This window comes from Sinohyriopsis cumingii, chromosome 3 (genome assembly GCF_028554795.1).
Source record: "Sinohyriopsis cumingii isolate HCF-2022 chromosome 3, ASM2855479v2, whole genome shotgun sequence".
Classification (NCBI taxonomy): domain Eukaryota; kingdom Metazoa; phylum Mollusca; class Bivalvia; order Unionida; family Unionidae; genus Sinohyriopsis; species Sinohyriopsis cumingii.
This window is the reverse complement of record NC_142963.1, coordinates 20,718,121-20,732,148: the sequence shown is the minus strand read 5'-3', so window position 1 is coordinate 20,732,148 and position 14,028 is coordinate 20,718,121. Positions and strand designations below refer to the sequence as shown.

At 36.9% G+C, this 14,028-nt stretch overlaps 1 protein-coding gene across 2 annotated transcripts in view; it reads right to left on the bottom strand.

The window, feature by feature from the left end:
• The window catches only part of LOC149802512 (UPF0764 protein C16orf89 homolog), a 47,301-nt gene that overhangs the window by 16,509 nt on the left and 16,764 nt on the right, over positions 1–14,028 (bottom strand). The window contains exons 3-4 of one of the 2 annotated variants that reach the window (XM_089951288.1): positions 5,829–5,979; positions 1,277–1,394 (exon numbers count right to left, since the gene is read on the bottom strand). In XM_089951288.1, coding sequence (XP_089807414.1) covers positions 1,277–1,394; positions 5,829–5,979 — 269 coding nt within the window. Of the gene's footprint in view, positions 1–1,276; positions 1,408–5,828; positions 5,980–14,028 lie in introns of both variants that reach the window. The other variant, XM_089951289.1, reaches the window with a different exon arrangement.

The window sequence follows — 14,028 nt, the reverse complement described above, 5'->3', positions numbered from 1 at the left end:
AACCAGTGGCACGGTAGAGGGGAAAGATGTCCCATTAAAGGTTTACGGTGCAGAAGTTGTAACAAATTGGTCTACATTGCAATTATATGTCGCTCAAGAACTGTAAATAAGGTTACATGCAATTAAACAGCTGCTATAGATTATGCAGAACACCAATTAGCATTGTTCCTAGGCTCAGTATCAATGTGCAATGACGACAATCAGGCATTTCGTGTGATTTGGAAACTTTAAGGAGCCGGTCTCAAAAGAGGGAAATGCGTAGTATAATAGTTTTACATGCTGTTTCAATTTAATAGCTGGTCCCCAAAGTGACTGCAATATTAGATAGAAACTGCTCCAGGTCATTAACATATCACGCATTCAAGAGATTCATACATTATCCAGGTCAGTAACCTGTCACGCAACCGCTCCGGTGGTCTAGTGGTTAGAGCGTCCGCCTCGGACGTTGGAGGTCGTGGGTTCGATCCCCGACCGAATCATACCAAAGACTTATAAAAATGGTACTAACAGCTGCCTCGCTTGGCACTCAGCATTAAGAGGTTAGTGTTAGGACTGGTCGGCCTGGTGTCAGGATAATGTGACTGGGTGGAGGACATCATGCTACATGTCTGCGGCATGATGCCCCAGTGCTAGACATCACTATAAACTGTCAGACTGCAGACATCGTAGCGATATGACTGAAAAATTGTTATAGCTACGTTAAAAATCCAAATCACACACACACACACACACACACACACACACGTCACGCATTTGAGGTTCATACATTATTCAGGTCAGTAACATGCCACGCATTCAAGAGATTCATACATCTGACTGACCGATTAGTGAGTGATTTACGAAGAAACATCCCCATTAGGTTTGTCATCTGTGTTGTATTTTGTTGCTGTTGTTGTTTCTGTTCTAATCTGCCCATGACATAAAAGGGCACTAGATGCCTCTGACTTTGCTTTATTTTTTGTAGAATTTCCGCATGAAATGTTTCCTCTTAATGTGCAATAAAAAAAATTATTTTAGCACTAATAAAAGGCATGCTAAATAATTTTGAATTCTAACATTTAACAAAAAAAGCGTGTCTCTTACAAGACGATGGCATTTAGTACATTTGAAAGCTTGAAAATTGGTTTGTTATGATTCTTAAAACAATTTTGCAGCAAGCACCTTAAACGTAAAATGACTATCCAAACTTGTTGAACTGAACTTTTATTATATTGAATATGAAAGCATTTTAACACAATGTGCATTATATTATTAACACCAACCTTTAGTAACTCACCTGCTCGCCTATTTGCAGGTAGAATACCTGATGGGACAGAGAGTATCCGTTGTAGCCAGGTTGTGTCATGGCCTTCCAGCATTTTGATGAAATGCGGCATTTCTCCTCAGAAAAAGACCTAGCATGATAAACTGTATGTTTTATTAAAGCAGTCATTGAAGATGAATTGGATACAAAGCACGATAAGACCATATCGAATTGTTATATCTATCCCAAGAGCATGTTACAAATGTCAAATTCTAAGAAACGTTATTTTGGACGCAACATATTCATTACACTCGGAATGAATAGACACTGATATTGTAGATAATCAAAGACACTGGTATTGTAAAGGGTAAAAGACACTAATATTGTAAAAGATCAAAGGAAATGATATTGTAAAGAATTAAATACACCGGTATTGTAAAGTAAAAAATGCACTGATATTGTAAAGGATAAAAAACTTTGATATTGTACAAGATAAAATACACTGATATTGTAAAGGATCAAAGACACTGGCATTGTAAAGGATAAAAGACACTGATATTGTAAATAATCAAAGACAATCATATTGTAAAGTATAAAATGCACTGATATTGTAAATGATAAAAAACGTTGATATTGTACAAGATAAAATACACTGATATTGTAAAGGATCAAAGACATTGATATTGTAAATAGTCAAAGATACTGATATTGTAAAGGATAAAAGACACCGATATTGTAAAGGATCAAAGACACTGGCATTGTAAAGGATAAAAGACACTAATATTGTACAGGATAAATGACACCGATATTGCACAGGATAATTGACACTGATATTTTAAAAGAATAAAGACACGGAGCTGGATTTTACCTAGGAGGAATAATGTCCCAGGGAAAAATTGAACTTTTAAATGCTAGCTGATATTTAAATATTTTCTTTCTTTAAAATAAGATCGCAGTCAGTGTCAGGAATGACCGAAGATATCTCTATTATCCTGAATTATCATTCGGAACTCACGGACACATGATACATTTAGTCAATATACAAATAAAGCGGTTATTCAAACGTGAGATGCCAACAGCCGCATAATGCGTAGATTATCTTTGCAGTAAAGTTAAACGGGTTGACGTATCTTTAGCTTTCATTATGCTAAAATCTGTTGTTCCGTGTAAGATGACAACAAGGTCAGTGATGCTACCGTTCCTTTTTCCATGGAAAATTCTGGACAGCTTAAACAGAAAAGGTTTTAAGCCGTTTTTCATCAAAGAAATACATTGAGTGTCACGATGTAGTTTTGTAGCGCTTACAATGAGAAATTATGAAATGACGAAGTCTATCAATTATTAATTAACCCATGGGTAGGCAAAGAAAAGTATCAAGCACGTTCTTTAGCCAACTCAGGACCCCATCAGACGGTTTACATCATTAACTTTCGGAAGTCAGACCCTGTTTACCTAAAAATGTGTAAAGCACTACATCTATTGCTTTCCATGACCGAAACCAACGTTTTCTTACATGTTCCGGTCCCCCGTGCCCCTTTTATGACCCACCCACCAACCCCTCACTTCCAACGCTTGGACTGTGACCCAAGGGCTGTAACCCAAATTTTATTGCATATAACATGTGCAGTCCTGATTTGAATGCGTTCATGAAGTTTGGTCAAAACATATTACAAAAATATTGCTGTAATTGCAATTTGTGTATATTTGAGCTTTGACCCCCTTCCATGGACGCCACCAGGTGTGGAGGGGTCCAAATTTCATACTCTACATTGTAGTCTATGTTCAAAGTTTAATGAATTTCGACCCTTTGTTTATGAGGAGATACGCGTTAGGGACAGACGGACCGACGAAGGATATTACATATAAAACTTACATGTTTAAGTCTGAGACCTTTGCACAAATGTTGCTTTTTTCTTCAAAAAACCTCGTCACCGAGTTTAATCAGTCCACAACAACAGGGTTTTCCAAAATCTAAGATGCAAACATGGTGGTTCTGAATGGAATATGATAGTAAAGCACGGATTTTATTTAGCTGACTAGGTTGTTTTTAACGGCGCTTGTAACACCATAATGGTTATGTGATACCAAAGAAATGGAAGCTAAATGCCTTTTCCAATGACACAGTAAAACCGCCTATATCCGCTGTCCTTAGCATGTGTCGCAGTTGCGACCTTTGGAGTACGAGTCCGATGTTTTGTCAACGAGCTAATGTGGCTCTCCCGTTATAATCTTTAAAGAGCTACGAAAAACACATTCATCACATTGAATTAGGAGTTGCAGCTGGAAGACAACACAAACAGAAAATGGCAGATGCAAGTCATTGTTTGATGCAAAGAAAGCTAATGTGTGATATAGCACTTTTTGCTGGCAACCCCTTAAATGCTTATCTAATTTTTTACCTACTGAGTGAGGCGCTTGGTGTTAATAAAAATATTCATCACGTTATAAAATTACAGATTCCCAGATTGCTCAGACCTTGATGTGTCCCATACATTAGTATACTAAAATTAGCATGTGCTACTGAAAAGTTCACAGCCTTAGCACGTACCACGAAAAAATAAGACCCTGGTGCTGTGAGACATTTCAAACTACAACGAGCATATGACTTGTCAATTAGGTGGGAGGGGGGGAGTAAACAAATCAGGCTCATTTAGTTGTTCAAGTAAGGAAAACGTGAATTTATCATCACTTCTTCATACTGATAATGTTCTTCAAACTGGGACAAGTACATAGCTGATATGGATTGGTTTTTAGAAGTCTATCCTACTGGAATTTCCCAAAGCATCTTGTAAAAACATCAAAATCAAGATATGAAAATGTCAACGTTCATTACTAAGATGTCTTCAGTCAATATATATTCATTACTTTGCATATGACTATTAATGGTTCAAAAGTGCCTTCGATATATTTATCAACTTTTTGGTGTATTTGTTTTTGCTTATGAAAAACATCCAACAAAACACAGGTAATCTTACATATACGTCCATTACAATTACAGGAGACAACATTTTAACCATCAAATACTCTCACTCCTTATGTTAGGTCATAGTGCTATCAATGGATACCTTAATGCTATTGGTCGGTTGGGTTTGGCGGGATTCTTCGACCTACTCAGCTATGTAAACGAAGAAATGCTAATTAGGCACAAAAACTATGAATCCATAATTATTTTTGCAGGATCGTCAAATTAGCCCCAGCTAAATTGCCTTTTAAGAGAGTTTTCAATATTAATCTTAAATCCCAATCATATATCTATCACAAGGATTCATACATAGAAATATCGTTCCTTTCACAGATACTGCCGCACCAGGTAAATCCTAAGACAGTGAAGTAGCGTCCCTTGCGAATCGGTTAACGGGGTTGTTTTTGGCATGATGGTATCGTAAAGTTAGCAGCACTTTGAGCGAAAGTACACTTTGTGCCGTTTGGAGGATTCTTTTGGTGTCAATCGTTAACGAGTTTGATATACTGAAGTTGATTGCAATCTGCAGCACAAAAGTAAGTCTCAAAATGAAGTTACTCTCTCTCTCTCTCTCTTTAATATAATATATTGGCAATGACATCTCTTAATTTTCCGCGACTTCTCTTAATTAGAAGCATTCGATCGGGAATACAGTTATTATTGCTAAGAGTACAAAACGATTTTTTATTTTTCCGCAAGGCAGTGCAAATATTTCTCCATTAATTGTTGGCTCTGTGATGGATAGTTTTACAATAGTGGGTTTCTTTTTATTGACGTTTTTCAAGTATTTACCAAACGATAACATTTTGTTTTTAATACGGTCTGAAATACCACCAATCCAAATAGCCTTTTTTTTTTATCTTTTATGAATAATGGGTTCATTATTTTAGGCACGAATGTAATAAAAGTTTCAATTCCTCTTGAAGTGCATACGGTTTGATGCTTAATTTACGCCACGAAACCTAACATATTGTCAGAGTGTAGAAAATAATAATTAAGAGTAAAGTGCACATTCTTTCCTCCAGCCCTTTGCTCGCTGAATTAAAATGACACTTGTAGTTCTGCTTCTTTAAAGAAACATAAAAGCAGAGAGGTTTTTCCATAATGGATTATTACCCCTCCCTCCCTAAAACTTTATGTACAGCCTCCTGCGATCATTAACCTCCCTCCCCAAGACTTTATGTCCAGCCTCTTGCGATAATTAACCCTCCCTCCTTAAGACTTTATGTACAGCCTCCTGCGATAATTAACCTCCCTCCCTAAGACTTTATGTGCAGCCTCCCGGGATAATTAACCGTACATTCTTTCAGGCACAGCCAGATGGCATAATTTATCCACCCACATAATGGAGACATCGTGTTTATGATACACTGAAAAGATTCATCAGATATATATTTTTTTATTTTACATATTTTTGACCCTTAAATGCGGAATTACAAAGTAATTATGAAAATAAAAATTTGTGTCATGGAAAGCCACCGATTCGGCGTAACCTTGCAAACATCTTTTAAAGAAAACGAGTAAGCCAGTGTGTGTGTGTTTGTGTGTGTGTGCTTGCATATTTAGTGAAAGATAGACAGAGAGACTCTTTAAGTAGGAACTGATATGAAACCCTGACATTACCCAGTCCCGAAGAATTCTGCCAGACAGTTATCTGAGTCCTTTTCTCGTAGTGTTTCTCCAGGTTGGTATGGCCAATATGTCTCGATACCCGTAAAATCTCGGCTGGGATAATTCAGCTCCCAAAACCCTGCAGCTAGTAAGACACCGATTTCTGTTGAGAGATGGGTGAAATTCAATCTGCTTTACCTATGCGTGTATTAGGCCTGACGTCATTCTGATCATACAAGCTTGCATTGAACACGCAACTTGAGTTATGAACACACACACACACACACATACACACACACACACTGTATGTCGGTCAATTGGTAGGTATGTCTATCTGAGTGTTCATCTGTCGGTCCGTACCTACATAGACAAAATCCATATAGGCTACATGTTTAGAAATGTCTACAAAAGCACATACACAAACTACTCATTAGGCGAAATTTACGCATTATATGAAATTGCGTGTTTCTTTACACGTGAAGTCATTATATGAAATTGCGTGTTTCTTTACACGTGAAGTGTACATATCCAACTACTTAAACCTAACCCTGGACGTTTGCACAAGAGCAGGTGTTCATCACACAAATTGGAAACATTAAGGAAGTGAAAAGCAAATAAATCGCACATTCCTATCTATACACTAACAGACACTAACACAGAACTAGAAGTAACAAAATTGGTTGAATAAATCTTCATCAGAGGATGATTACAATAAATGGATGAACATTAGGCATTTCCCTTCGGTTTTATCAGTTACGAGCATTGTTTGTGCCTTTTGAGACGTTACATTTTAGTGGTGCGCGGTTTTACCGGTATACGAGTTCACTGCAATATTTGTTCTCCGGTTGTACATATCACTGTACTTCTTCACTGCACCGGTACTTGCGTCATTAAGGAATGTAAGGACATTCCCGAGTAATCTTGTTACGAATTTACAAATATAATTATATCCATGATCCGTTAAACACGTTTAGGTGGACAAGTGTCACGTATGCCAACTTCGGTTAAAGTCCAAATTTTGGGGCAGATGGGATTAAAAACAAACATAAATGTAATTGCCCAGTTTTGTTCTAGAGTATGTTAATGTGCATGATGCAAATCAATTTAAGACATTCAGAACAGCAGTTGTTTTCTGTTTGAAGTTTACGGAATTTCTTAAGTCCACAACATATTTTTTCTTTGGTGAGTCAGTGTATGTTTATGTTTACCATCCGTCTCTGATAACAGTCGGATCTTTCTACAGTGTCACACACTTGTCACAGAATAGCAATATTTTTCGTGGTACCATATCTACCATATTTCACAAACGGTTGTTTACTTTCCAATCTCGCGTTTCTTTCATCGTATCTTCATCGCGGTCTGTGTTTACTTTTGATAAAATCTCAGATTGCTGTATGCATGCATGCATGCATGCATGTATGTATGTACGTATGTATGTATGTATGTATGTATGTATGTATGTATGTATGTATGTTGTATGGTTTAACGCCATTTTTCAGCACAGGATAGGCTATACATGGCGGCCAGTATAACTGGTGGAGGAAGAACCCTGGAAAACTCCGGGAAGAACCATCGACCCACGAGAAGCTACTGGCAGGCTTTCTCACCTACCTACGTTAGCTGAGCCTGAGACTCGAACCCACGCAGACAGAGGTGAGATGGCAGTGATCCGGAACGGTGAGCACTTTAGACCACTCGGCCACTCGGGGCCCCATGTATGTATGTATGTATGTATGTATGTATGTATGTATGTATGTATGTACATAAAAGATAACAAAAGATAATGTTCAGTAATCTAAACTATCTAAATCAGTTCCACTTGTACAAAAATGAAATTAAGCATACATATTTTCGGGCGGCGGGTGTTTTATAGATCCATATTGCAATGATATAAAAAATTTCAATCGTCTTCTAATATTGTGATATGCCTTTCAGAAAAATGTGTTCATCAACGTGTCTTTTTCGGTTCTTAATTCAAATAACGGGCTTTCAAACTATTTCAAAGTCTGAAAATGAATCGTCATCGATCAATCACCAAAACAATCAGGGATTCTACAGTCAAATATTTTGCATACGGGGGCTTGTGTTGTTCCTATTCTATATCTCTGGGCAATAACACAGTGATCGATCATCTAGATAACGATAACCGACACGCCATAACGAGTTAGGGATTGATCACAAACTTTGACAGCATGAAAACACATGATGAATCCATAACTAGTTATGGCGTGTTGGTTATCGTTATCTAGGAAATGATCGACCAGATCGAGTAAATAATAACATAAAATATGAAATTAATGGATGGAATAACTAAGATATGAGCAGAGATACATAACAGAACAACACGAGCCCCCGTATGCAAAATAGAACAATTTAATCAATTACATAAACAAAATGAATATTGAACATCACATTTGAATGATACACTTTTTCACAGAAGCAGAGTCAGTAAATTAATAGGAACTTCAGTTATCCGTTTTGTTATACCGATGAAACAGATTTTATCGTATGATCTAGTGACTGATCGAACTAAAATTTCCGGTTTGTCAACATCACTTGGTTGCTTACAGTCTTCTGCAAATCACTGTTGTTGATAGATAGGCGTTGCCGTATTATTTTCTCTCTCTCTCTCTCTCTCTCTCTCTCTCTCTCTCTCTCTCCTGATTACCAACTGTCTTGGTTACAGACTGTGTTCTTTCCCACTGTGATGTACAAGTATGGAGCTATTTTTTCTTGTGCTTTATTCGAGACCAGCAGCTTTCTATGAAGTCAAATCTCTCCCATTTCGTGCCCCTCATTTTTGGACACACGTCCCTTTGACGATTTAACGAGAAAAGTACGTTTTACTAATTCTCGGAGCTAACGTCTTGATTTCCTCAGAAACTTAGACTGACTAATTTCGCGAGTGGGATTTCTTCAAAACCTGAATTCCGTCTGGGAACACTCCCATCTTCGTTTCTTTAACCTCGAACAGTTTTATCACTTCCATCAAAGCCAGAATAATCCTCTCTAGACCGCCTTTATTAATAACTATTCTGAAAATATCATTTTATGGCACTTGTTTCAAATGGTCCGCCATTTCCTAAAGTTTCATTTGGTTTATTTCAACTGTTGTAGTTTCCTACACTTAACCACATAATGACATATTTGTGGGACCATTATCACTCGGACTCTAATAAGATTTCAATTCATACCCCAAACAGCCAAACAGAGCAGATCCCATCCCTCACAATCTGCAATTTAATGCGAGTCTAGCCGATACGTCTATTTTAATGGTTACGTGTCACGCTGACCTGACAGAATGTACTGCGAAATTATTCTACAGAATTTGCACCATTACATCCGCCATCACAAAACTATATCTCATACAACGATTTTACGCTGTAAAAGAACCTGCTATAATTATATATTTCCAAATTATGCATGGCCTTATTTAAAATTTATGATCTTATTCTTATTTTTACAAAACTCATTTGAGTTATTTTTTCTTGTATTTCTAGTGTTTGTTCTTCTTGTTTGTTTCTCTAAACATTTATTTCTCGTTTGTATGAGCTGTATTCTAAAATTTATTTCGCATTTCAATGACATCATACTGAATTTAAAAAAATTGTTTCTTTGTTGGTTCATGAATGAAATCTTCTTTACAGGCAAACACTGATATTTGATTTTTCAGAGCCTTTACTGCATATGTATTTTGGGCCTTTGAGTTTACGGAATAACTCTGAGTCCAAGACTCCAAATTTTGTGATGTATTCTAGTTTGCATGATTCTGGATTTTTTTTCTTCAATAAACGCTTGACTCTTGAATGATATTCAGCCGTGAGTATATAATACTCTTAGATACTTTTCTTGTAACGCATGAAAAAGACTTGTGGAAAAAGCAGCATATTAATTCATTTGTTTTAGTTTTTATTTATAATATAGACAAAGGAATTTATTCATGCTTAATAAAAACCAAAATAACATTAGATCGCGTCATGCGCAAGTCCAACAGTCAGTACAGCTTTCATTTCAGAATTAGTTCATACTCTCTTTTATATATATAGATATAATCATGTTTCGATAGATTTATGTAGGTTATAGCGAGGAGAGAAAGCGCAGAGAAAGTCTAATTATAGTATAGTGATTATCACACGGAATCCAGTATCATACTGAGGCATTTGGACTTTATCAAAATACAGAGCTCTGATTGAGAACGGCAGGACATATCTCAATCACCGTATAGCCTGTTTGATCCATCTAACCTAGGGTCCTCCAGAGAAGAGTCGTAAAACATGGAAAAGCCTTTGCACGCAGCTGTGTAGGATAATAGTCTTTAGATATATTTCCTGCTTGGATGAACCAGAGATAATTGTTTCAAGGAAATCGACTCATTCTTGATCACAGTTTATAACATACAAGAGCTTTCTGTGACTGTACCTTTACCAATAGCCAAGGAAGTATTCCGAACACAATTTGTCGTCAGCCACTGAGACATAAGCTCAGATAATCTAGGTGACAGGGGATCTTGTTTAGAGGAGAATTAGTGTCGTTTTGAAACTAATTCTCAAGATAATGAATGGCACTTGCTTGTATCAGCACAAACATAACTCTTCCTCAGTATAATTACACTGCTATTAAAACACATGCGCCTTGCTATTTAATCGTTTAATCGTGTTTGCCTTAATAATAATAATAATAATAATAATAATAATTCAATCATATTGATGCTAATACAAACTTGGGACATACTCGAAATTTATGTTCACTTTCTGAGAGGAAGGAAACGTTTCTTTGAATGAAGATACAACATAAAATGTAAAGGAAAAAAATGTATCACTACAGCATATAAAGTATTGTAATAAATTGCCTTAGGACAACCACAGTTTACGGATTTCAACATAGAACGGATTAAGCCTCGGTAGCAGCCATATTCACAGATCGTCCTCAACCTCAGTAGCAGCCGTATTCGCATATCGTCATCAACCTCAGCAGCAGCCGTATTCACAGATCCTCCTTAGCCGCAGTAGCAAAGTGTATGTTCCAAACTCCGCCTCTTATAAAACGGACCAACCGCCCCGGTGGCCTAGTGGTTAGAGCGTCCGCCTCGGATGCGGAATGTCGTGGGTTCGATCCCCGGCCGAGTCATACCAAAGACTTACAAAAATGGTACTAACAGCTGCTTCGCTTGGCGCTCAGCATTAACAGGTTAGTGTTAGGACTGGTCGGCCTGGTGTCAGGATAATGTGACTGGGTGGGACATCATGCTACATGTCTGCGGCATGATGCCCCAGTGCTAGACATCACTATAAACTGCCACATTGCAGACATCGTAGCGATATGACTGGAAAATTGTTAAAGCTACGTTAAAAATCCAAATCACACAAATCACATAAAACGGACCACTCAATTTTCTTGTGCACGTAGTCTCAGCTACTGCTTGTTGGATGTTATTGGTTGACCATCGTGCTTGATGAAGTCAATTCTGCGCTGCTCTTCGCTGATGGGTCTTCATGTGGCTGATGCATCTGAAACGAGGTGCGCATGTCCTGGAGCACTGTGCACACTGGAGGCATGGGTTGGTTCTTGACGTTGAGGCCTTCCTGAGTTCCCTGGCGTCGGCGACTTTCGTTCTGCAGTCATCCGCGAAGGTTTTGCACCCATTACTAACATCTGCACGCCAGCCAGCTCTATCCTTCGCGCAGGACTGGAGGTTTGTCACATACATCGAGTAGCGTTTCAGGCTGTCCATGATCGAGTCTTTGAATATTTTTTTTGGGGGGGACCAATTTTTCTGTGTCCACTAGATACAGCTCCATACAAAATCTGACATACGGATGACATGACCTGTTCACCGGACTTGGGCTCCCATGACCATCGCTTCGATACTAGTTAAGCCTGCTATATCTAAAGATTCAGTAGCAAAGTGTATGTTCCAATGTCAGCCTCTTATGAAACGAACCAATCAATTTCTTTTTTGCACACGTGGTCTCAGCTACTGCTTGTTGGTACATACAAAATAATAAATACCCAAATGTTTCATGTTTAACGTGCTTCTTTGAACGAAATCTTAAACTTTACAAGCTTTTTTGTGTCAATGAGTTTGATTTCTAGTCTAAAATAATAGTTTTTTTTTTTTTGTGTAAATGAGTTTAATTTCCATTCTGAAATAATAGTTTGTTTTCAGTAGCTGAAGTCATTCTTGAATACGTAGACATTTTACGCTAACAGGTGAAGATTCAGAATCTTGATAGTCCGTCAAAACATTTAATCTAAATCTGGAAAATAATCATTGCTTTCGATTCATAGTTTATATATCACAGTTGCATTATTTTCGCATTGTAAGACGCTCATAACAATCTCAAAAGATATCAGTCTGTGTTTCGTGCCAATTACGATATTAGCTAATATAAAACATCTCTATCTAAACAACAACTATGAAGTTTCTGAAAAGCCTTTGAGTTACGAGGAATGACTAAACAAATTTTGCGTCGATAAAAATAGCCATTAAATGATGACTGATCACCCAGACTGACCGTAGTTATTACAAATTGACATTATGTGTGCACGAGTCCGGTATGTGTGTCCGCTACGTATTACAGAATAACACAAACATAAAACATATGCAATGTTTCTGTCTTTAAAATCATTTGGACAGTGACATACAGTCTTGCCTCTATACAGACTTTGCTGCTCCAACAGTTCAGTGTATGTGGGGAGGGGGGTTTTAAGATGATGCAATTGTGGCGTGTCTAAGGGGTTGAGACCTTGGGAATTCTGTGGATTGAGTGGGATGTCTGGGATTTTCTGTCGAACCTGGATATTTTTTCTTTCATATCAAGAAATTCTATCAATTACTACGATCAATATACTTAGTTATTTTTCAAGCTTTTGGGGCTTTTGTATAATATAACCCACCCCAACCCCGATATTTTTTTCAAGCTTATTTTTTAGCTTTGTGAATGATAATCCAGACCCCCACCCATCATCATCACCATCATCAGCATATCCACGAAAATGAAATGGTCGTTCATCTTTGCACTTTTTAGAGTCTGGATGGTAATGTTTTTCAAACTTCCCCGATGATCTAGTTGACCTTTTTGAGCATCTTTGGGACTGGATTTCTTAGTGATATCGCTATCAAGGAACATTTCCTTACATTTGTCTGCAACGTACTACGAACGAGCAGACAAGTACGTCAGCTTTTGTGACAGAGTTTTTCCAATATTGTTTAAACAGGTTAATTGCTTTGGGGATTGAGCTCTGCATTCGTACATTGTACTGATACATGGTGGCATTACTATGTAGACGGCTGTGGTGCGCTAACAAGTGACTAATATCGATATGGTGTTTACATTACGTGAAAAAGATAGGATGCACTCCTTCCTGCTGCGCCTCACAAAGTTAAGCCAAAAGTTTTGAACTTCAGTTTTTCTTTGTTTGCTCGCTTCGTATAACTAACTGAATATTGACTGAAAAAAAAGTGGTGGGACATCTTAATTCAAAACAGAATATTAAACGACGTTCACTTTTCTGCACCACAACAATGAATCATACTTTCACGTAATTCGATCTACCGAGAAAACCACGTTTTCCGTTTTAAATATGAACTAAAACTAAAACTGAGCTTCAAGGAGAACGTTTGGCTAATCACGAACTTGCCAATACTTCTAATACATATTATATTTTCAATCAAGTCAATAAAATCTAATAACTTTGTTTCTTTTACACGTGCTTCTTTGATGCAAACGATTATGGTTGTTCCCCCTTCGTGAACTGTACCTATGCAAATTGGCTTTAGGGGCTCTCCGACAGCAGTATTGAGAGACATTTCAATTTAAAACATCACCTATTAACGGTAAATTCAGTAATATGTGTTGTAGTGATTGTTGTCTTTACCTTTGGATCACCCCTGGGACAATCAACTGTATAAACTGACACATGGTGATAGTTATTCGAAATATGATTTATATACATACATACATACATACATACATATATATATATATATATATATATATATATATATATATATATATATATATATATATATATATATATATATATATATATATATATATATATATACACACACATATATATATATATATATATATATATATATATATATATATATATATATATATATATATATATATATATATATATATATATATACATACATATATACATATAAACTGATAACGAACAGTGCGAAACTAGTATCTAGATT